Raw genomic sequence first — 23,537 nt, 5'->3', positions numbered from 1 at the left:
TGATTTCCTTCCAGGTTTTTTCATCTGTGCAGCCTTGGGTTAAAAATCTGATTGTTAATCTGCTTTTGTTATAACTTCGGTACTTTTGATACTATCAAATGTGGATCATATATTTTGGAGCATGTTGATATTAAAAAGTATTTAAATATTGATACTTTTTACTGCGTTATCACTTTGTGTAACTTTGACTGAAATTTGTTTTTTAAATTAAGTTTTTGGAATCCGATTTCCATAGAGCATGGAAATGAACTGGAACCAATTTAAGGTTAAAAAAACAACAACCTGATATTGTAGGTTATGGGCTAAAGCATGCTAAATCTTTTTTTATGAGGAAGAAGGACACGAAACTTCAAAATGATCAAAGCTTCCACATTTCCTTTGCAAATTTCCCATTTATTGACAGAATAGTCTTAATAGCACTTATGGCAATCTACAGTCAATGCTAATTTGGAAGCTTTCGCATTCTGCTAAGAACATTTTAACCTAGCATTTAATGGTGCTTTGTTGCCTGAAATGTGCCTATTTTTTGTTATAAATATAATTTAATAAAAATAAATACATTTCAATAAAAGTTTCCCTCCTTTGGCCGTTGCTCTTTACAGTTACTTATCTACAGTTCAATAACGGAAAATAAATTGAAGATAAAACTCACAGTTTGCTGCTGACCTGTTGTCATACGGTAAATATTTACAGTTTTCATAATACATATGTACATTTAACAGTAACAAGTGATCCTTTGGTTTGTCCACATTATTCGTCTGCCTCCATCACCCAAGGAATGTGAATGAGCTCGTATATTGATGCAGGCAAATTCAGGCTGTGGTGAGCTGCTATCGTTGAGTCTTTCGCCTTTTCTTGATTCTGCCTTTGGCATGTGCTGTACATGGTGCAGGTTCTGCTTTCAGAAATGTCTGTGTGAGAGGAGTCACTTCCATACGTATTTGTATTGGAAACTAGCTACTCTCTGGTCCATAACCTCATCATACGTTCAGCAGGGAAGTTTTCTCGGGATACATCGCCCTCTTGCCCCTCACTGGCATACGATACCTCATCTCCTTCCAAAACCTGGAGGAAGGGGAGAGGGATGGCGACAGCTGTGTCTCCCGGCCACTTTTGTCTTTGTCCTCCATGCTCCTCCTCAAACATGTTCTCCACCTTTGCCCCATACTCTTGTTCTTCCACCAACACACGGCCCCCTGCTTCTTCCTCAGGTGACGCACTGACTCAGGGAATAAAGCCAGCTGAGCCGGGGTGATCTCTTCCAACTCGACCAAAATCACCTGTAAAGCAGTACCCACATTAGAATCAAGGTGCAGTTTTGAGCACAAGGCCATGAACTAAAAAAAACTGAAATGTAACTAGAGAAATTTGCTTTCAAAGGAGCCAGTTGAGGTAGTTCGGGCCTCTAGTAAGGATGCCCCCTGGGCGCCTCCCTAGGTTGGTGTTCCAGGCACGTCCAGCTGGGAGGAGGCCTCAGGGAAGACCCAGGACCAGGTGGAGAGATTAGATCTCCACACTGGCCTGGGAATGCCTCGTGATCCCCCAGTTAGAGCTGGTTAATGTGGCCCAGGAAAGGGAAGTTTGGGGTCCCCTGCTAAAGCTGCTGCCCCCGCGACCCGACCCCGGATAAGAGTTGAAGATGAGATGAGATGAGATGTTAAAATCACCAGCACAATAGCTTTCTCTCTTTGGAGTAGTTACGCTTAGATACAAGTCGTGTGCTTTGAGCATTCTGAGGAAATTAACTCTGGTGCTCCTCCACTATGATGTTGACCGATGAATCCAAAAATACGTATTTTTCGTTTGTTGCATATTACATTCACACGGGAGTATATAAAAAAACTTTACCGTGTGGTTATTTTATATAGAGTATTTATTCATGTACTTATCTGAAAACATGCTGTATCATCGGAAATATTGTTATCAAGATACCGGATTGACTAGTCTATATCCAGATAGACGTTTTTGGCCATAGCTCTATCCATAAACCTGAATTGATATTTTTTGGAACCAAATCTGTTATCCCATCTCTTTTTTAATAAAGATCAGTGTACAAGGGCGAGCAAGCTTTTAGCTTGTGCTGACTGTTGCAAGCCTTTGTGTATAAGCTCCTAAACCTAATATTTTTGAACCGTTATATTATACCGTAATATTCATTGAACCATATGAAAACTAAGGTGTGTCAGATTCAGTAGGCAGGAACCCAGTATTAAACAACTTGCTAACTCTGTCTGCTGTTTGGTGCTGGGAGGGTAGTGTACAATGAGATCAGTGAGACAAAACAATAATGTAAAAATATTGTCTAGTGCAGTTTTACGTTGAAACTCTACCGTCACTAGCGCTGGGTAAACAAAGTGTGACTGGATTCTCTTCAGCCTCTTCTCACCTTGAGAGATCCCTCCAGCAGCGTTCTGTGCATTCCCGCCACACACTCCAACTGCTGTCTTGGGTCTGGATGGACTTCTTCACTGCCATCAAAGCTCATGCTGCTACTGCTGTCACTGCTTTTGAGTTCGCTGTTCTCGCTGCAATCATTTCTATCACTGCTCTTAGTGATGTTGTTGTTGTTATTGCTACTGGTGCTGCTTGTGTGTCTTTTGCTGATGAAAGTAGAGGCAGTGTAGAGCAGGAGGAGGCGGCGACTGGCTTGTAGATTCTCTTCCACTGAGTCGACGATTGCTGCAGGGAGGATGCAGAGACACAGTGGAGTTGCATTAGAATAAAACACAAGATGATCAGCCCCAACGGAGCTACACATAAAGGGTACATTAGTGTAGTCATGTATGAACTGAACTCTAATACTATGATGAAACCAGTAGTTCATCATATTAGAATCCAAAACTGATAAAGCACCCTGTAATGAGGGACCACTTGTAGACACTAGCCCCAAACGGTTGGGAACTCCTGATTTAGGCCGGTTTTCTGAGGAAAATATAACCAACTTGATCGCTAATGTTACCCAAATGAATGTGTTACTCATAAATGAATCAATTAAAAAACAGTTATGTAGCAGCTTTTGCTGTATATGTAAATATGGCACTGACATTCAGCCAAAACCAACATTACTGCCACATAGTGCTATAGTAGTCTATGACAACTAACATATAATAAATGGTGTTTTGAAAGAACATTTACCAGGCTGTGACTGATTTGATACAAGTAACTGAAGAAAATACCCTTTTGAGAGCACAGTTGTCGCAAAAAACTAATGGTATTTTTTCTACAATGGACACTTGTCCTCCTCTCCGTATCTGAGGCCAGTAAAACTTGAGTACTGCCTTTTCTCTGTAGGTGACTTACCCGTCCCGGGCATGCAGTCACGGCCTGCTATGAAGAGTTTGTAGCCGCAAGCCTTTTCCAACACTTGTGGAAGTGTGTGGAAGGCAAATGCCTCCACTTCCTCTCCGGTTCCAAAAGCACAGGGTTGTGGGTATGCCACATAGGCATCATACAGTTTCCCATCCAAATCTGAAAATCAAAACCAGAAAAAAGATTAGCTCATTAAGGGTTTATTCTGCACGTATTGCTTTGATTTGTCCCAACAAGCGCAGATGGAATTCAGATTCAGTCTTGAAGACTTTGCCGTGTCATGCTAAATACAAACTTTGTTAATTATTTTTATTATTTTTACCTCTTTACCATAAAATCTGATTTTGAGGACTTGATACCGATGGGCTTTAAATGTTAAATGTTGGCGTACAATCCAGTCCGGCATGTTAAAGGGTTTATGTTTATTAAGAAGGGACAATGCACATTAATTAACATGTGCATGTGCCAGATTTAGCCATACATGCAAATTTTTATCTGCAGTTCCTGGAAGGTTGATGGCATTAAAAGAAAAAAAAAGACAGAACACAAATACACAAGCTCATAAACACAATGGTTCTTCGGTTGCATAAACGAGCAGCAGCAGTAGATGACATTTGATCAGAAATGTACAGGCAGTCCTGTGGTTAGTTCGCTTCCTTTGTTTGCTCCCACTGTTGACACATATGGTCAGGTATGAGGTAGAGCTTAAGGTTTTGTGAGTTGTGTGTGGGTACTGTTTGTGTGTCTTGCAATGACAAAGCATCACTGTGGGTTTTTCCATTTTGGAGCAATGTGAGTGTAGTGTAACAGTATATATTTTTTTGTGAGCTGACGTTATCATTGTGTCAATGTAGCCTATATCATAAAGAACACAACTAATTACACACCCGCTGTGAGTTATTACCTGTACTTGTATAAAGAACTGGAAACGCTCCCCTGAACCAAAGTACAATGTCAACCTTAAAGAGGTAGTAGATGGTGACACAGGTGATAAAGAGAACCGTCACACCTCCAAGCACTGATCCGATGGGAAGTATGATGTTGGGATCTGTAGAGAGGAACATCAAGCATAGCAGACATACAATTTTAAGTTTGCGACTCCACCACGTGTGCTTGCGTGCGCACGTGAGAGCTAGAAGAGAGGGCTCACCATTCATCCTTATTCCAAGCGTCAAAGAAGTTATTCAGGCTTTTGTGTTTTTTGCATCAGTGCCTTCTCTGGCTGAATCAGAGTTTGGGAAAATTGTTTCCACTCATTTCTCTTTTCCTGCTGTATTACAGTGACTTCCTTTTGCAATGATCGCAATGAGCAAATGGACAAGCTCTGCAACTTTGGTTGTGGCGACTTTATCTTCACCAAGACTGTAAGACTAGTGTCTTTCTTGGGGTGGAAAAGTGTCAACCTACTCCCTCTACTGGTCATATTTCTACCAGGCAAGCTTATTTATTACTCGAGCTGAAAAGAGCAGTAACTGTTTTTCTCAGTCGCTTTTGTACATTTCTGGAATCATCCTGGACATTTGCAAAACAGTAAGTGCATTTCTCAAAAAAAATTGTACAAATAGCAAAACACCATTTATTGCGATACATAAAGGGAAAGACAGTACTACATAGCACAAAGAAAAAAACAAATTTGAGCATAGAACAATCTCCTTAGGGAAAACTGTACATCCATTGCTGTAGGAACTACAGTGCAGTCTTCCTATTCCTCCTGACATTCCCGTCTGTTGGGCCACAAATTCTCATCCACACATTTACCTTCGTTAGAGAAACTCAAGATTCACCTGGGAGCAAAACACCATTTCAGGACAGATTTAGAAAAAAAGTCTAATACAAATGTAGAGAAATATGCTTGACATTATGACAACTTGGTCAACCATTTTGCATGTAAAGACTTATGCGATGAACTTATGCTTAAATGTTGCGGGAAGTGAGACCATTATAATACATTTTGATCAACATGACATAAGCAATTGATAATGTGGGAAACAGCAGATAATTGTATAGAATCATTTGCATTGATGTACCAAAGCATTTGCAACTTCAAAGTAATGAGAACCTGCTTTTTTGATGTCCACAAGTGACACAATGATGTGAAGATTGAACAAGTAGTTTTGGGAATTTCAATTCTGATCTGAGAAATGAACCAAAGCGACTGAGAAAAACTTCAATTGATTAACTGTTTAGTCATTAAAGAAATTTGTTATGCAAAATTGCCTAGAAATCACTTCTACCTTCTCAAATCTGAATATGTGTTTTATGATTTTTGATTGTAAACTGAGTATTAAAGGGTTTGGGACTCCAAGTTGGATAAAAACAAAACAAAACAATGTAATATGTCAACTTTGTCTATGGATAATAAAACAAAAGATCCTCCTAAATGGCTACCCGGACTGACCAAAATATTAACAACAAATTATTTAATTAACAACAAAAAAACGTTTTCATTTGGTAGGCTCTGTGTTTTTACCTGCTGGTAGCAGAGTAAAATGGGCCTCAGGAAAGCCCCTGGCGCTATACGCTCGACAAGTGTAGTTGAGATGGAAATCCTCCGTCCTCAGCTCAGAAATGGTCAGCACCCTCTCCAGCCATTCCCCTTTAGTAGGAACATCCTGGAGTGTCGAACTGGTGAGGACGGATGGATGATGAAATGTTAGGGTACTGTGCTTAGTTAGAGCTTGATCAAATAACTACATGTAATCTGGAAAGGGTTGCTTAAAATAAGGACATTTTTTGTCAACTCTGCAGCTCTACATTGCATTTTAAGGCCCTTAAGGCTCATTGTTTAAAATAGTAGGCAAACACATGCACATCATATGAACTCTCCTAGGTATCACTTCTCACCGTTGTTTGGTTGTGTAGACACGGGCAGAGGGCTTGGTATTGAGAATGAAATCATTTCGGACCAACCAAACGATATCAACCGAGGGCCTCCCGACACACGGCACAAACACCCGGCACCGCTTGCTGAAATTGGACCCTAAACACATGCACAAACAATAACACAACTTATACTCAGCAAAACTATTTATCATAATCTATAAACCTACATTTAGAGCCTCTAATTATTTATCCAAATAGTAATTCTCAAACTGATACCAGTTGTCGCCTATGCAAACATAGCATTGTGTTTGTGTGAATGTATGCTACAGGATGAAAAGATTAAATAAATCTAAGTTAAGTCTATTTTAGATAAGCTTGTTTAATCATGCGCCAAAGGGTTGATCATTGGTTAATAATACAATGTGACAGGATTTTACCACTCTGTAAACTTACCGCAGCTACAAGCATATATCAGTGACATTTAAGCTGCAAAAGAATAGTTTTCTCAGAATGAGTTGAAGACAGGGACTTACCCATCTGTGCCTTGATTATTTCATTGGCAGGTTCGTGCACTTGTGGAGTCAAAGAGTACCTCTCTGAAAAGACAGATAGCAGGAAATATAGGTACAGAAGTTGAGGTTATCCAATCTGGGAAATTTACTCTTTATGCAAGGATAGCGATTTTAACTATCTCTCTTTGCAGCTCTGCCCACTCTGTTGTTTGTAATCAGTTCGAGGCTTTGGGAATGATTTTCACCTTTTCGCCAAGTTAAGCACATTACACTGTAGGAATATAATATTTCATTAAAGCCACAAGCAGCGACGAGCAGCCGCTTGCAGCTGCCAGGACGCTTGTTGACACAGTCATGCATTTCCACGACCGCCTGCACTCACACACTATTTGTTAATTGCTACATGTACCTATATTTCGGTGTGTGAGGCTGGAAATTACGTGTTACAAAACCACTTCCTGTGTCCACTATGTGGCGCTAAAGAATGCACACTAATTATATTCAAGTTGCTGTATATCACATGTAGAACACACCATGTCAATTTCATGCAAATCAGATTACCTTAGTCACGTAAGTCTGACTTCCTTTTGTCAATAAGTGACACTCTGACTATGAGTCAATAAGAGTGTGTAGATGTCCTCAGGCCTGGACTTTTATCCAGCATATGAAATCTGGGGTTGATAGGACAATGTAATGTCAAGTTACAACAGCTTCCTGTGTCATGGCGAAACATGCAAATTGCCCACCTCGTCACAGCAATCCCATTCTACAAAAACACAAGAGGTGGCTTGGCATCACGAACGTCTTTGGATTATCCACGACCAGATTTGAGATGGATCTGTTCTTCTCTAAAATATCCGAGCAACTTTGTCTCAACTAAGGCATTTCACAAATAAGGAGATGCTCGAGTCCAATCACTGCAGACATTTGCAGTTCTGACATGTGTGCCAATCATGAGATTTTGAGCATCCCAGGCCTCAGGAAATATATTATTTAAAGAAAACAATTGGTATCCTGGCACTTTTGTGCTCAGGCCTTAATTACATTGTGTGCAGTAGGGCTGGGTGATATGACAATATGTCTTCAAAACAATTTAAAAATGTGTATTCTATATATTTTTCTACAGTATAAATTTCTATCGTGGTGTAGAAAAACCAGCAAACAAACAATCATATGACGCTTTACATTCTAATCCTTGCACGTTATGTTAATTTTGCACCAAAGCTTTTGATAAAAGGAGAAAATACTCAGTACTTTTCATTTGTCAAGTATTTAATTCACAGTTTAGTATACAGAGTAAACAAAAATAGGCTATTTCCAGAAAAAATGCTATATCGGGATTTGTATCGTTATCAAGACATGAAATTACCTATATCAGGATCTAACATTTTGGCCATATCACCCAGTCCTAGTGGACAAACAGCCTGAAGTCCCTCTCTCACACATTGACGTACTGATGTCAGTTCCCACCTGAGACCCATGCGTCAATGCTCTCTGACACGGATACCGTCCTGCCACTGAGGGTGAAGGTCAGAGTGCATGTGTAGGAGGAGTTGTTGTTAGGTTCCACCCCGTCGATCTTCAGTTTGGCCATATCCATGAGGGTATATCTGCCTTTCCCATCCACGATGGGGTCACAACCCTGGACGAGGAAAAGAAACATAAAAGTCAGACCTTTTATAATAACAATACGTCAAAAGTACTTTTTAATGATGGTAAACAATGGCAACAATAAGGTTAAAGGTAGGGTGTGTATTGTGTATTTCTTTCAACCAAATTCACCATATCCAACATCTAAAGGTCAGATTAAGGATTTGTTTTTTATGTCGGTGCTCAACAAGACGTTCCCATAACTCACTCTGTACCACTTGATTGAGGAAGGGATGTTGTAGCTTTTCAGTTTAGTGATATAGTCCTTCAGAGGGCAGTTGAGCGTGTCAGTGACTCCCTTGGTAAGAATTTGATGAGCTTTCCTTGGCCTTCCACACTCTCCAGGAACAGGACGGTCCACTACCAGCTTGGTGGCCTGCCTGTAGCACCATGAGGGAGTTCTGTCAAATTAAGAGGAAAATTAGTAGGGATGCATTTTATAAATATATAGATGCCAAACTGCATAATTGACTTAACACGTGTAGCATCTACACACTTAATTACAGTACTGTAGGTATTAGTACTATCAGAAACAGAAAACTACAATTCTAAATATTTTTTGTTTTTGTACTGTAAAAGAGGAGTTTGTTCTTTGTTGATTGTGTTGACATGTAAGTTAGATTTGTTTAGGTCAGAGCTTTGGAATATTAAAGTATCCATCTTTGCTTTATACTTCTTAGCCTTTGTTACAGTGTGCATAGACCACAGACGAAACGTTAAGCTTGTAAGTTGTTGTTTGTTTTTTTATTTAACTTGTTGCAAGTTGAAGTACCCTGAATCAAATGGATCATACCTTTTATCCTGCTGCAATTATTTTTGCAAAAGTTTCAGATTTAACCTAAGAAAATGTTATACTACATAACTACTTTTTTGATTCTTAACATTAATATGAACGCAAACTGTCACACACATGCATCTATTTACGGCAGCCCCCTTCTGAAAATACGTTCCTGCCTCCGTAAGGTGTTGCCAAAGTAAGAAGTGTTCTAATCCTCAATACTGGGGCTGCAGCTTTTCTGTAGTAGACATAAATTCCTACAGTGAGACACACAAACACACATTTTCGCTTGGTTCTTTCTTTCACCTTCTATTGATATTTCTAATTTACTACTGATGCTACGGTACCTCAGTATGGTCACATATTCTCCATCGTCTTCCAGCTTTATGTCAAGAAACCACAGAGTCTCTCCACGCACAAGGATCCGACCGGCCTGGTTACTCATTTCCTGGCCCGTCTTTGAGTTGTACCATGTGATGTTGTAAGGGACAGCTGTGAAGTTGAAGACATCTAAAGCAACCAGGGTGCTATTCAGCATAGCCACATCACCCGGAACAGAGAAAACCCGCTCAAACTGGAGATTGTAGTTGGTACAGTTCTCTGCAACACACACACACATCAGTGGAGAGAATAGATCAATATTTTGTTCAGCAAGTCGCTGAACGCTTGGAGCTCTGACCCAAACTATCCATGTCTTATTTGGGATTTTTTCCTACAAGAAATAATTGTCTTGCAGGCAAGGATTTGCCATTTTATTAATGCTACAAATATCATCACAAAACAACTCAATGTACTTTAACTAACTTTAAAGTGAGTGAAGAAAAAAGCTCTAAGATAGGTTTATGTTTGAGGGAAAAAAACGACTTAAACTACGTAAAATGCTTAATGTTTTTGTGTTTTATGTGAAGCAATTGACTTGCCTTGTGATTAATAGCTGCCCAGAGGACATCATACCTAACTCCCAGTATTTTTCCATGCTCTTCTACAGTTTGTAATTGATGTGTTGTTTCTTACTGAAACAGGAAATGTCTGTTTTCTCTTATATTTCACTCCGAGTGAGATCCTGAAGTTTAAACTGTCGGTCTGGTTCTATTTCCAGTTGAGTCACTGTCACACTAAATGTGCTTCAGTTTATCAGGAATTATGTGCTTATAGACTCTCTAGAATTAGAACTAGCAACCTTCATATGTCACATCAGAAATGCTGAGCGCTTACAAAACACAAGCAATTGCAGTTACACCATTGGCCATAAGAGGGAGATATAATGCTTCTCTACAGACTGGAGACAGATGTTACTATTACTATTATTATTACTTATAAATTGTATGCATAGTAGATACTATGGGTATGATTTGGATAGTCTCATAATAGTATTTATTGAGAAAATGATGTGTCTCTGCTCACCCTGTTCAAATCCTGTGCAGATCCCATATAGCCCGAGGAAAAACAGAAGGCATCCCAGTGTTGAACGCTCGCCCATGGCTGAAAATACACACATACAAACAACAGTTAGAGATGAACGCATACAACAGCCTTAAATCATAACAAACAGCCAACAACTTACTGGAACAATCCACAAGAGGCTTTAAAACACAGCAATAATCCGCAAAAACAGTTTTCTTTCCCCTTTAAGAAACCGTATACTACCTAGTATTTCAAAAAATGATGCTTTCAATGCTTCTCCCCTCCCTTCGTCTCCTTCCTTCTACCTCTCTCTCCCACAGACATAGATGACAAATGTTCTGGTACTTCAGTAGTCATTGCTGCAGAAACCTTTTACAAAACACTGCGTAATGCTTTGGAACTGGAGGCAGGCCCAGCATTCCTGAACACCGCTTTACGCAAGTGATTGTTCATACTCAGCCTTGCCTGTAAAACTGAATGAACACTATAATCCCTCAGGGAAAAACTAGTGTCCTGTTTCTCTCAAACTTGTACAGTCACTTCAGTTACTGTGCAGATTTGAGTCAGTCAAGTTTTTGGCATGACCGCAGAGTAAAATAATCTGTGGGTGTTCTATATGTCATGAGTTACTCCAGTCTGGATACATTAACTTTATTTTATTGGGTGGCTCCAGTGTGCTGTTGTTTTACCACAAATATGGCATTTTCTGATGTAAGCATATGTCAGTTAAACAATGTTTTGGTTACAGAAACGTTTTAATGTCGGTAAATTGAGTAGGTGTGAAAACTGTGAATGGAAACAATGCTGCAGAGATTAAAATTGGGTCATCATCTACTGTAAGCTGACCTGTGTATACCTGTGCACAGTGACTAAGGGGATGGTATGTTGTGAAGCTTTCAGTATCTTTCTGTACATAACAGTTTTTGATATTTGGTAAATCGGTTGGCACCAAAAAGCTATAGATCTGATACCCCTAATTTAAGTACCACGTGGCAATGTGAAGGGAGCTAAAATGAGTCTAAAACTTGGAAAGTGTCTATTTAGGTTTCAGAAAAGGCGCTGGTCAAATCTTGAGAAAGTGAGTGAGTATTAAGAAAAGTGTGCCATTATTATTAGTTGCTTCTTCCCAAAATGTCGCTGTAAGTTGTACTGATAAAAGAACAGTACCAGTCAGTACTATCAGCCTAACCAGCTCTATATGGCCAGTCATCTGGATGGACTGTGATTAAAGTACTGGTACACGACTAAAGCTGAAATTAGACGCAGATGTAAGAGAATGTGGACTGACATTAAACAGAACTCCCAGAGTTTTCCACTGAATCCATAAACATGTGACGAAGGGATGATCACATTCAAAAAACATGCACATAAACTTCTCTTATTTGTCATTGGCATCCAGGATGTCACACATTCTGCTTGGATTTAAATCCCGATCTGAAACCTGTGAAAAACCTTATTATAATAGAGGATAATTAGACCTTCTCCAAAATGTAGTAAACCCCAAACAGACTCAACCAGAACACTAACACTGGGAAGATAGGAACAAAAAACATGTGTGCTGAAAAAACAAAGAATTGCGAAAATGGTTTAAGCCAACATTGTCTCTTACTATCAGCTATCAGTCACTCTCCAAAGTTACATCAGTTGGTAAATAAGTTGGGTACACTGAAAACATGTAAACTGGTTACCATTACATTTTGCAGGTTTAAACATACTGATCCACAAAAAGAAACCACCGTATCTGTTTTGTCTTTCACGACAGTCACCACATAGCTACTGTTTGCCATAGCGCATGGTTAAATTGAGTGCAACAACAGAAGCCCTAGTATTGAGTTTGGATTAGATGTAAAACCACATTCAGATAGCAGCTATCTAAAACTGATCTAATCTAACCCCATCTTTGACCACATGCATTCACAACACATTAGCAGCTTTTACTGATTTTTACAGTATCTGTCAGCAGCACTAGTACTTCTCCAATTTTAAGGTGATGTTTAAGGGGGAAACTTGGGTTTTAGACGTCTTCCCCTTTTTTCCTCTGATGCATCAAAGACTGGATGCCTACAAAAAATGTCTGAAAATATTACATTTGAAGTTCCTTCATTCTCATAGAATCATTTGGCAGCTTTTGATTGTTCGCTTGAATGCTAAGAAAAAGAAAGGCTTGAAAAGAAAACAGTAAAGCTGGTATACAAGAAAAAAATCTTTCCAAACCACAATATCTGCACCTTTCCATCTCACTACAGGAAGACCTGCTGCTGAAGTGACACATACAGAAACACAACCGTGTAGATGATGGTGGTTTAGGAGACTGCATTGAATATAGCAGACGCTGTGGTTTGACTTTCACCACCAACTTTTCCGCTGTCAAAGGATAGGTTTTAATCACAGTGCCCTAGTTGTTGCGCCTGTAGTTAGGCTTATTTGGTTTCGTATGGTCAGACCTAGAAAATGTTGGATTTTTTTAACAAACAAACCAAGAGGAGTTAACATGATGCTGTATTGACTGACAGCTAACATATTGATTGTGTCTGTAATCCTGCAGCAGGAAATCCAATTTTGGTGACTGACTAATGACAACAAGTTAATGCTTCTAATGTAAAGAGCTCATGGAGAATTAGGCTGCAAAGCAAACACACTTTGTAAATAATGACCTGAACAGGTAGAGACAAGACAAAAAAGGCATCCTGTAGATTGATATTCCTTGAGGTATTGCTTGCAGATGATAAACTGCCAAAATACACGTAAAACATTTGAAATCATGCTAAGATCTCACACACCATTGGTTATTAATATAGATTATGCTTTCATTCTTCAATAGTCTGTCTATAAAGACTCATCATTTCTTAAAGGCCACAGTCAGTCAAAAACTATCAAACCCTAACACTTGAATTGCTAGAAACAGCAAATATTTGCTATTTTTTCTTGATAAACACTCAACAAGATACATTTTTCATCAAAATTGTAGCCACTTATTTCACTTTAAATAATTTACCTGTTGTTTATAAGTGTTCCAAACAGAATATAATAAAACAAGAACAAAGAAAGCGTTTGAAATGTTTGATAAATGTTTTACCTTTCTTGGTGTATAAACCTAGGAATACCAAAAGGGATAATCCAAAACTGCAGTATTTAAGTCAATCTCAGTTTGTTAGAATATGTTTTCAAAAAGTTGCCTGTTGTAGCTATAAAAGCTGGAGGAAAAGTGTTTCTTATCAAGGCACATTTCCAGTTTTCAACCCCTGCGTATGGATGTTGTTGGAAGATCTGGGGTCTAAGAATCACTGAAGAAGCAAAGTTTTACTCTGGGACAAGCCCAGGCGGAGAAGAGCGTGGGAAGAGCTCACCCGGTTCAGCGGTCCGAGACGTGGGAGTAACATGTGCGAGACTGAGGTGAAAGGAACTGACTCAGTCACATGCAGGAAAGAAGTGCCTCGCAAGGGCTTTCCCTTGGTACTGGAGGCCTAAAGGCATTGGTGCTTGTACGTGTAAGGTGTTGACTAGTGAGTCAGTCGGTGTTGTGTTTTGTATCTCCCTTTTGTTAACCAACTGTTGGTTGACAGATAATGATAATTAATTCAGTATCACACTTCCACACTTTGTAAAATGACTGTTTAGCACTTGTGGCTAGAAGCTTGTCATCTCAAACATTTCTCTTCACAGCACTTCTGCGCTGCTAGCTTCACACACACATATTACTGGCAACCTTCTCTGCACTTAGGAGACAGCAGCTAATGGAAATATGGCTTCCTGCCAAGATCGTAGTGCTGATATAGTGCCTTTATATAACCATGCCTGCTTTTTTAACCTTGAGGCCACCAACACTGACATTGCTTCTTGAACATTCAAGTTGCGTTTTTGTACGTACATTTCAGCTTTTCTAAGAAAACAAGGCCTTCATGTCAACAGCGGGCATTCGTTTTTAGCTTCTAATATACACTGTCTGGACCCTTGGCCCATAAAGGTGTGTCCCTAAGAGGAACAGGGAGCCAGGCTGAACCTTTTCCACCCCCACACACAAGATAGTGTAACGCCTCACAGAGACTCCTATTAGATCAATTAATCAGATTTATTTGTCACCTGAAACCGTAAGGTACAGTTCTGGTGAAATGCAATCCTATCAGCTCCTTCAACTTGTGCATAATTCATAATGAAGCAGAAAGTAGCCCGCCAAATTGGCACACAGAAAAAGATTCACCCAGTTGAACGGCAATGGAAAGGACAACAAAACAGGCTCCCAAGACTTTCCTGGAAACCAAAGGAAGCATGGAGGCTGCCCAGCTCGCTATCCAACCCCTGTTTACTGGCCAGCAGGATGTCCGGCAAAAAAGATCAATAAGCCGCAGCCAGTATTTAAAAACACTTTCCTCGAAGCCCCCTCTGCTGTAGAGACAAAGATGGGCACATAGATGGTCTTGCTTGGCCATATGGTCAGGATCACAGTCAGTTCTCATTTTCACCTTTTCCTCTGTGTTTACTTTAGCAGAGTTGGCAGGAGACACCATTGTTGTTAAAAAAGCGCAAAGGGCTGCTCTGGTGGGGGGGTGTTTCAGGTACTGGTCACAAAATCAAATACGATTCAGGTGGGCTGGTTGTTTGTGGCAACTGTCTGGTAAACAGTAGAATTACCACGTTCACATTGCAAAGTAATCAATCTGGTCTGCATTTTGTTTTTGTTGTACAGTTTGGATGGACATGAAACTTTTATAGTTAAGTTCTCCGTATGAAAGATTATCAAATGTGTTATAAATTGTTTTCTTAGTCCGTCTTTAAAGTAGTGTTTGAAATTAGACCAGCCATGAGAACAGGTTTGATCTGTTTGGTCTAGAAATGTAGTCCTCAGATGATCCAGTCAACGGAACGGGACCCAGCTGTGTTGAGCCACTTTCAGATTTGGACGAAACAGCTGGAATCGAAAAAGGAGTTGCTCTTCTTCCAGAGCAAGCACAGCTAAAGCTTCTGTTTTTCTGGTGGCAGCAGACGGTGAAAGGAGTGAAAGGCTGATGTAAATATCATTACTAATGTTTATCCACTGCAGTGAGGGCAGGGGCATGGACGAGAGGGGGCAAGACAGCTGGGAAATGTGGCAAATTTTAGTAAGAACAGCTCTCCATATTTTGGTTAGAGACTGCTAATAAGCTTGGACCGGATGTTTTCTGTTTGTATATACTTAGGATTCAGTCGACAAAGTGACGTTGTAAACCCAGATCTAAGGCAGTGTTGTAGAGAATGCTTGCATGGCAGAAACCAAACAGGCACTTTTGGGAAACGGACCTCACTTACTGAACAGATTTGTGCAATGTTTGCCTGATGTCACTTCAGCAAACTGACCGAAAGGAACGAGTGTCCATTTGCTTCTGTTTGCATTCAGTTAAGTGCCATTTGGGTTTGTTGGCCTATGAATGTGCTCAGTTGTGTGAACTTTGTCCATCTGTTTGTGGGACACAGATCCAAGGTTGCGACAACATGAACATCTACAGAACAGATAGACGCTTGTTAAATAACAGTCAATGTTTGGATCGTCAAACTCATGTTACGTTGGCAATAAAGTATAGAAAACATTTTACTGTTGCTTTTGCTATCACTGGTGATAAATTAATTTAATCTCATGGGATGTTATGTATATAATAACCTAGTTTGGGTATGAAAAGTGCACAAAATGAAGCAGAGTAATGCTACAGCAATGTACTCACCATTCCTCACAATAAAGATTAAACCGGAAAGAATCAAAGTAAAAGAACACAGTGAAGTGGGAAGCAACAATAGCAGTGATTTAGTCCGAACAGTGGTTGAATGCAGCCCACTGTGCAACAGTATAGTCCTGGTATGAGTCACCACAAACATAGAGATTCCAGTCATGACTTACTGACATTGACTAAATGAGTCAAACGTGAGGCAGCAGCAGCAAAATGTACTTTCACCTGTTGTTCTTTTAAACACTGAACAAACAAAATGGGCAAGAATGACACATCACAATACACACGCTCTCACATGGTTTTTCCCAATCTATCAAAACTCAAATATATTTAAATAAACACTCATATTGGTGCAAATAACAACTTTATTATTAATCAATTTGCTTTTTATTTCTTGAATAATTTAATTTCATTATTTTTGTCTATAAAATGTGAGAAAATAGTGAAAAATAACAATCTAAGTCTAACCACAAATCCAAAAAGTTTCAGTTTAGTATCTTATGATAGAGATTATCTGCATATTTCTGATTCTTTTCTACATATTAATTTGAAAATTGAATTAGTCTATTTGACTAATTCATTAATCCACCAACCGTTTCAGTTCTAAATAAGATAAATGCAAAAGTATCTTTGGCTACAACAATCAACTCCTTTACTGTAAAGCTGCTTCTCATAGATCTACAGTATAGCTGTCCCCTTTACTATGATTCAGTGATCAGTCAATGATCAGTCGGCTCTGTCTAAATTTAATTTGGTCATCCGGATTTGGTTTTTGGGACTAATTTGAACTTAACACAGTTGGGGCTGATCTTTCAAAGTACATTAAAGAGTACCCTCCTTCTAGTGTGGACTTATTCTTACACTCTAAGTCAGCTACTAGAGTGAGATATTCTCTCTGTTCCTAAAGTAATGTGGAAGTGCTAAGCAAAGCAAAAACACCCATATTTTTTCAAGGGGAAGAGGATGTGATCTCAAAGGTTGATGGAGAACTGAAACCCAGAACCTCTATGGATGGATGTACTCAATACAAACTGGAATACAAGCAACAACTTGTTCAGATGACTGACACACCCTATAGGCCAGTGTACCAGTCATGTGACGGGTCAGAACCAGTAAAGCTTTTTTATTCTTCTTAATGCACAAAGCTCATTAAGTAAGCAAGGAAGGACTTGCTATGAGTTTCACTCTCTGTTGATATATGTTTTCGTGCATGATACAGTTATCTTAATGATCCCTGACCCTGTTAAACATCTGATTAAGTTTCTTCTCTCTCTTCTCTGACTCCCAGGTTCCGCCTATAAACCAGTTTATTTTTAACCATGTCTGAGAAAATATCTTTCAAATAAAAGATGCACTATCATTCGGCAGTTTAGAGATACAGCACTTAATAAAACTCTGCTGGAATGAGGGACAAAACAACTTGGACAAGTTCTAATATAAATGTCATATTTCAGCCCCAAATGATTATGTTGGGAATAGCCTCTTAAGGGAAGTTTGTGCTGTCAGTGCAATCTTTGAATTAAGATTAATGTAGAGTCGAAGTGGAAGCATAGTCTGTGGGAGGTTATCAAACTACATGACTCATTTAGCGCTATAAAGGGAAAACGATGGGAGTTACCCTTCCAACAGCATGAGAATATGACTGGCATGACCAATGTTTCACACTGAGGTCAGTACTGTTTTGAGTGTGAAGTAGGGAATAGTACATGTCTCAGTAACAGACATTTGTCATGAGATGCTCTACAAGACTGCTGCAAGGTTTATTCATCTCTGCTTTTTCCACTGTTGTTCTGTTTTTAAAAAAATGTAAAATCACACAATTAGATCTGGAAATGTTGAGTGTAGCAGCATGCATTACCAACGTACTGCCCAGCCGGTTGCATTTCCAACTCAAAAGCAGCAATAACATAAAGTTGTGAAAGAATCTTAAAAAATATTATCACCCAATTTTTCTGACCTCATAAACCAATTAAACAATTTTAAAAAACTGCAATACTGCACCAAGTAATGTCAAAAAAGTTTAGAGCAGGATTTGCACACTTAGTAAATAGAACAGTCATTGTAATGTTTGTACCACGCTAACCAGTTAATTTAGTTATCACTGATACCCACAGATATCACTAACACACGAAACGTGGCTAACCTTTAGTTTCAGTTCTATGCCAGCTGGTGTAAAATTATTGAATTAGTCACTAATGGGTGACTTCCTCCCCCGCCAATGGTTTCTCCAAATATTTGACACAACTGAAATCTAGGAGGCAATTTCAAAGTGCAGACAAACACTGAACAACTGCCCAAAACGCACCTAGATTAATTATAGGTTAATCATAAATTATAATTCTTTATTGTGTTCTGCAAAAATGATTTCAATGTCATGCCCCTGATCTAGTAAAAAAGGAAGGGTCTCTTTTGTGGTTGGAATTACAACATACTTCTCTAAAACAGCAGAAATGCAAGACTTACCAGTGTGCTGAAGCTTGAGTAACCCTGATATTTATAACACTGTCTCAGATAAGTGCCCTACCTAGTTACAGACGGCTTGATTTACCTTGGCATAGTCATTATTTCAAAAATAAGAAATTGAAGGTAAACTAAAACTTATGTCCTCTAAAAAGCAAAAGTAGGGCAGAATATATTGACTCACCTCGGAGAAAGCAGCAGAGGCACCAAACAGAAGGAGGAAGGATGAGAGAGTTTACTCAGCACAGCAGAGCTAACAGAGGAAACCTCACCTCTGACCCTCGCGTGCTCGGAGTCTCCACCATGCAGCTTAGCCAATGACTCAACAACTCTGTCCCACCTCCATGGGACGGTAGCACAAACAACTCTGTGGAGCCAATATTGTAGCAGAACTATTAGTAAATGTGTGGAGAGTTGTGTAACTGTCTATCTCAATCAGTGTGTCTGTGGGTAATCAGATTTGTAAATGTGTTAAATAATCTCTAAGTGCAAACTGAGATTTGTGAATATGTAAAGGAGTGTTCAAATGATTATTCAGAATCATATGTAAATGTGTCTATAAACATATTTGTAAATGTTAAAAAGAAATCTCCAAATATGTGTTTAGATTTGTAAATGCGTAGACAAATCTGTGAATGCATAGACAAATCTGCAGATTCGTACATGAATCTGTAAAGGTGTTGGTAAATCTGTTAATGCGTACATAAATATTAATGGTTGAAAAGTATTTTTGTATTTAGCTCTTTGTGAGCTGGAAATACAGGCAAGTCATCAATTACAATTCAGGCAGGCAGAAGCTTACCCACACCCTAACCAAAACAACTTACCAAAATCTCAACATCAAATAACTTAGCTTAAACCTTAATGGCTGTATAGATGACTGAAATGCATGCCCCTTGTTAACCTGCCATCCCCCATCTCCACCTTCCTCCGTAGTACTCGTCTGCCTGATTGATTGAGCCTTTATCCGACTGAGGGTTACGCAAATTAATCTGAAATTATACTGGCCTTTATAATCTATGGCCCCGGCCATGTAAGTGAAATATCAGAAGTATTGATAAATTTAAAAAGTGACAAAGGGACAAGTACCCTAAAGCACGGGGCACGGTACGGATGGACAGTGTGAGTGCGCCCTTAAATACAGAACTTAATGACGTGCTTCTATAAATTAGGGTTGGGCAACCCTGTAACCAGCGATTGCAATATATATTCCCCCAGTCTCTGTGTGAGACGTGTCCGTGTCTTTATGGGCTGCTCAATCGCTACGGTGGGCGGGGAAAATACACTCACACACTGTAAGGATATATTCTTACACTTATTTTCCTTATGAGCTACACAGAAAAATTCAACTGTACACCTTCTGAATTAAAGTTTCTCTATTTTTCCAAACTAAGACATTAGCATAATTGCCTTATTAACTCGTCATAAAGCACACTTCCTTCCAACCCAAATAAAAGTCAGTGAACTTAAGTTAGTCTTTCTGTGGTTCCAACAATAAATCCTTAATCCTTTAAAATGTTGTAGATATCATTATAGTTACTGGAAGTGTGTCTGTCTCTGTCTTTGTGTCTGTCTTTGTCTCTCTCTGTCCATCTGTCCGTCTTTTCTCTCCTTCTCTCTCCTTTTCTTCCTCTCTCCGGTGCAGACAGATGTCCGTCCTCCACAGAGCTGGGTCTGTCTGACGTTCCTGTCTGTTATAGGGAAGGTTTTCGTTGCCACCGTACTCTACGGGGGGAATTGTTGGGTTCTATGTAAATCATAAATAAGTAATAGAGTGTGGTCTTTACCTACTCATTAAAGTGTCGTCAGATATCTTTTTTTATCATTTGGCACTATAAATAAAATTGAATTGAAATGAATTGAAATGTCAGCCTTCTCCTCACTGTTTGATGAGCAGCTGTCTGAAGTTTTGTGACTAACCATTTGTTAAAAATGTTCTAAATCTCATAATTACAAGAACTTAAGAAAACTAAAAGACTTAAAAAAACAATACATCTTCCAGGGACAAGTTTTGGTTCCCATCACTTAAATGTTTAGCCTCCCCAGGGGCAATTCCTCCGAAAACCACTGTAAAAGCAAAGTGTGGGTCTTGCAGAGATGCCCACACCTGGGCTTCCCCACTGGATAGAGGAAACCCCACAAGACAGGCATTTATTCAGCTTTGACTTAGTCCCCATTAACCACACTCTCAGAGTTAATGTCACTTTTTTTAAACAGGATGCACTGTGGAAAACATGAACTACATTCACAGCCACAATGTGGCAGTTAGAACACACTTTCCCACACAGCAGTCTCGCATAGCAAAAATGTTTTGACCATGTTTTTCTTTTTTCCCCATAGTCCATTGGAACTTCTTTGTGGTCGAAACACAACATTGGGGCAGGGAGACATTGTCATTGTGTTGTATTATGAGAATATTGCGATTTGTAGTTATTTGTAGGGAGTGTCCATCTTTTGACACACAGTCTGAGCGCAAAGTAATTCAATTCAATTCAATTCAATTGAAAGTAAGGGGCAAAGGGGTTGTATTAAGAGCTGAAACTACCAGTCGTTTAATCAAAAAGCTAATGAGAATAAAATTAATCCACAATTGTTTAGAATTTTTATAAAACATTCAAATGATTTACGGACTGCAGCTTTTCAAATATGAGAATTTATAACAAATTCAATATTTTCGGGGATTGGACTGTTGCTTGGACAGAACGAAAAGCCATTTAATGACTTGCATTATGGGTTGTTTCTTGCCTTGTTGCTCAGCTGGCATTTCTCCGAGTCTGTTTACAAAATGTCTTTTGAAGTCAGTTAGTCATCTGAATCATCTGTCAGGCAGCGAAGAATTACTGCTGTCACAGATAATGAGGAACTGAAAAATGCTGTCAGACAATTTTTTTTGTGTAACTCATAGACATGCTCCATAAATGTGGGATTTACATTAGGGTGATCATGTAAAAATGGAAAGGAGCTGAGACTAGGAGAGTGAACAAGTTAATCAGCTATAAGTACAATAAGCTTGACTGGTGATTAGAGGTGCTGTTAGGCGTTGCCCTGCTTCCACACCTTTCCACAGTTCAAGTAATTGTGGAGGTTTTGACCACTGGAGGTGCTATGGAACAGTGTTGTGATGATCACCTTCTGGTTATGTTTGCATCTTATGCGCCACAAGCATTTGCACAAGCACGTATATGTGCACATGCGGGTGTCTCAATAACCATTTCCTGACAGTTTCACACATTTCCAGTGGCAGTTGGTGGAAGTAACTCATAGACACATATACCATATATTCTACATATATATATATATATATATATATATATATATATATATATATATATATATATATATATATATATATATATATATATATATATATATGGGAGGTAGCTCACTAAAAATCAAAGCAATGCTTCAAGAAATGGCAGGGAAGAAGGCTTGTTCTTGCTAACAAACCTAGGTATAAATGCTAAAAATGGGCTTGGCAAATGTTTAATGCAAAAGAAAATGCATTTCACATATTTGTTAGTACATTTGAGGAAAAACACTAAATGCAAAGATAACATTTTGTGTATTTTGTTTTTTCCTTAATTTTAATCTACAGGGAAGTTTTTCATGAATTCAAAAAAGTGTAATTTTCTTAAGGTGTTCCATGAGCATATTTGTGTAGTTTGGGGGAAAACATTGTGGTCAAGAAATTAGTTTGGATTTGTAAAGTTACTGAGAAGTTTTGTTATTCCACCTTTCCATTCCCCTGCCCCTGCTCTCCAACTGAGTTATGTTGAAGAAAAATAAAAAAAGTGCTGAGTAGCTGAAGTGCTTGGACCTGTTTGTTCCAACAAAATCCAGCTGGAACTAAAGTATTGATCTTAAACTTAACAGAGTGTTGCTGTGGAGCAGCAACGTCACTGCCAGTAACGGTGATGTCAAGGATTTGGATCACACAGTACAGAGTATTAAATCCTCCCCACCTCTAGAGTTCAAGACGGAGAACTCACCAGACTGATGTTCTGTTCCTGCCGTGAAGGCGACAGCCTCCTCAGGTCACATGAAAATCCAGTAAAAACATATTTAAAAAAAAAAAAACAACTTCACACTCAGACATGTCCTCTCCAGCTCTGACTTCCTCTTTTCTGGAGACACTTCAGCACATGTTGCAATTTCCTTTTCAGGGATCTTTTGAAAGCCCGGGTGTCCTAATCCGTTGAGCAATAAGTGGGAGGAGAGCTGCCTGGATTCTGCTGGTTATATGATTCATACCTCACAGCGATATCTTACACAGCTCTTACAGCATTTATTACAAGTTATTTCATATGACAACACCATTTTTTTTTCTGTTTCCCACATTGTTCTGTCAGGTTAATCCTTTCCAGCTCATATAAATCCAATGTTCAGCGTAGCTTCCCCCCCATAATAATGCTTTAAGTGTCATTGAATCCCTGTCACGTTGAGACCTCTTGTGGCTGATCAGGGAAGCACCTTGAGATGAAACCCTAACCAAAAAAAGACCTTACCTAGAACTAAGACATGTGAAATCAATACCAATTTGAGTTATTGCTGCTTTAAAGTATTTATTTCTGTAAATTATTCCTGCTGGTATACAATAGCCACAGAAAACGATGAATTCTTAGATTTTAGAATAGCAACCAGAACCGTTAGATCATATACACCCACCGTTTATTGCTTAATAAGGAAGTAATGCAACATTTGTTTAAAAGATTAGTACATTTTCAATGCTACATTTTCTGAAACATTTAATATTGTCAGGTGTGCCATGTAAATGTGCAGATATTTGCAAATTGAGTGAATCATTTTCTACTGTACAAGAGGCCTCCCTGAGAACATTTGTTACATTTTGAAACACACATACACATGATAAACACTTAGGGGCCACTTTATTAGGAACACCTGCCA

At 39.0% G+C, this 23,537-nt stretch overlaps 1 protein-coding gene across 4 annotated transcripts; it reads right to left on the bottom strand.

The window, feature by feature from the left end:
* Positions 1-436: 436 nt before the first annotated feature.
* LOC310953312 (interleukin-1 receptor type 1-like) lies at positions 437-22,743 on the bottom strand. Of its 4 annotated transcripts, none has more exons than XM_083922310.1 (12): positions 22,622-22,743; positions 10,477-10,554; positions 9,420-9,672; positions 8,503-8,695; positions 8,115-8,286; positions 6,666-6,728; positions 6,154-6,289; positions 5,780-5,934; positions 4,214-4,357; positions 3,301-3,468; positions 2,387-2,679; positions 437-1,280 (listed from the first exon to the last, which is right to left on the bottom strand). In XM_083922310.1, the coding sequence occupies exons 2-12, from the start codon at positions 10,550-10,552 to the stop codon at positions 981-983; spliced, it is 1,953 nt and encodes a 650-aa protein (XP_083778436.1). In that variant the 5' UTR covers positions 10,553-10,554; positions 22,622-22,743; the 3' UTR covers positions 437-980. The 4 variants fall into 4 exon arrangements, with proteins under 4 accessions (XP_083778436.1, XP_083778433.1, XP_083778434.1 ...); XM_083922307.1 differs by lacking the exon at positions 22,622-22,743 and adding an exon at positions 18,817-18,927; XM_083922308.1 differs by lacking the exon at positions 22,622-22,743 and adding an exon at positions 13,553-13,770.
* Positions 22,744-23,537: the final 794 nt, after the last annotated feature.

Source organism: Echiichthys vipera (genome assembly GCF_963691815.1).
Source record: "Echiichthys vipera genome assembly, chromosome: 10".
Lineage (NCBI taxonomy): Eukaryota > Metazoa > Chordata > Actinopteri > Perciformes > Trachinidae > Echiichthys > Echiichthys vipera.
Note: the sequence above shows the minus strand (reverse complement) of the source record. Positions and strands in the feature narration are given on the sequence as shown.

Excerpts from the sequence above, each read along its gene's own strand:
- LOC310953312 (XM_083922310.1), bottom strand. The coding sequence starts at position 10,552 with ATGGGCGAGCGTTCAACACTGGGATGCCTTCTGTTTTTCCTCGGGCTA. Across the intron at positions 8,696-9,419 it reads GAATATGTGACCATACTGAG|AACTCCCTCATGGTGCTACA; the intron begins GTACCGTAGCAT and ends TTAATTTGACAG. Across the intron at positions 3,469-4,213 it reads AGTTCTTTATACAAGTACAG|ATTTGGATGGGAAACTGTAT; the intron begins GTAATAACTCAC and ends TTTGATTTTCAG.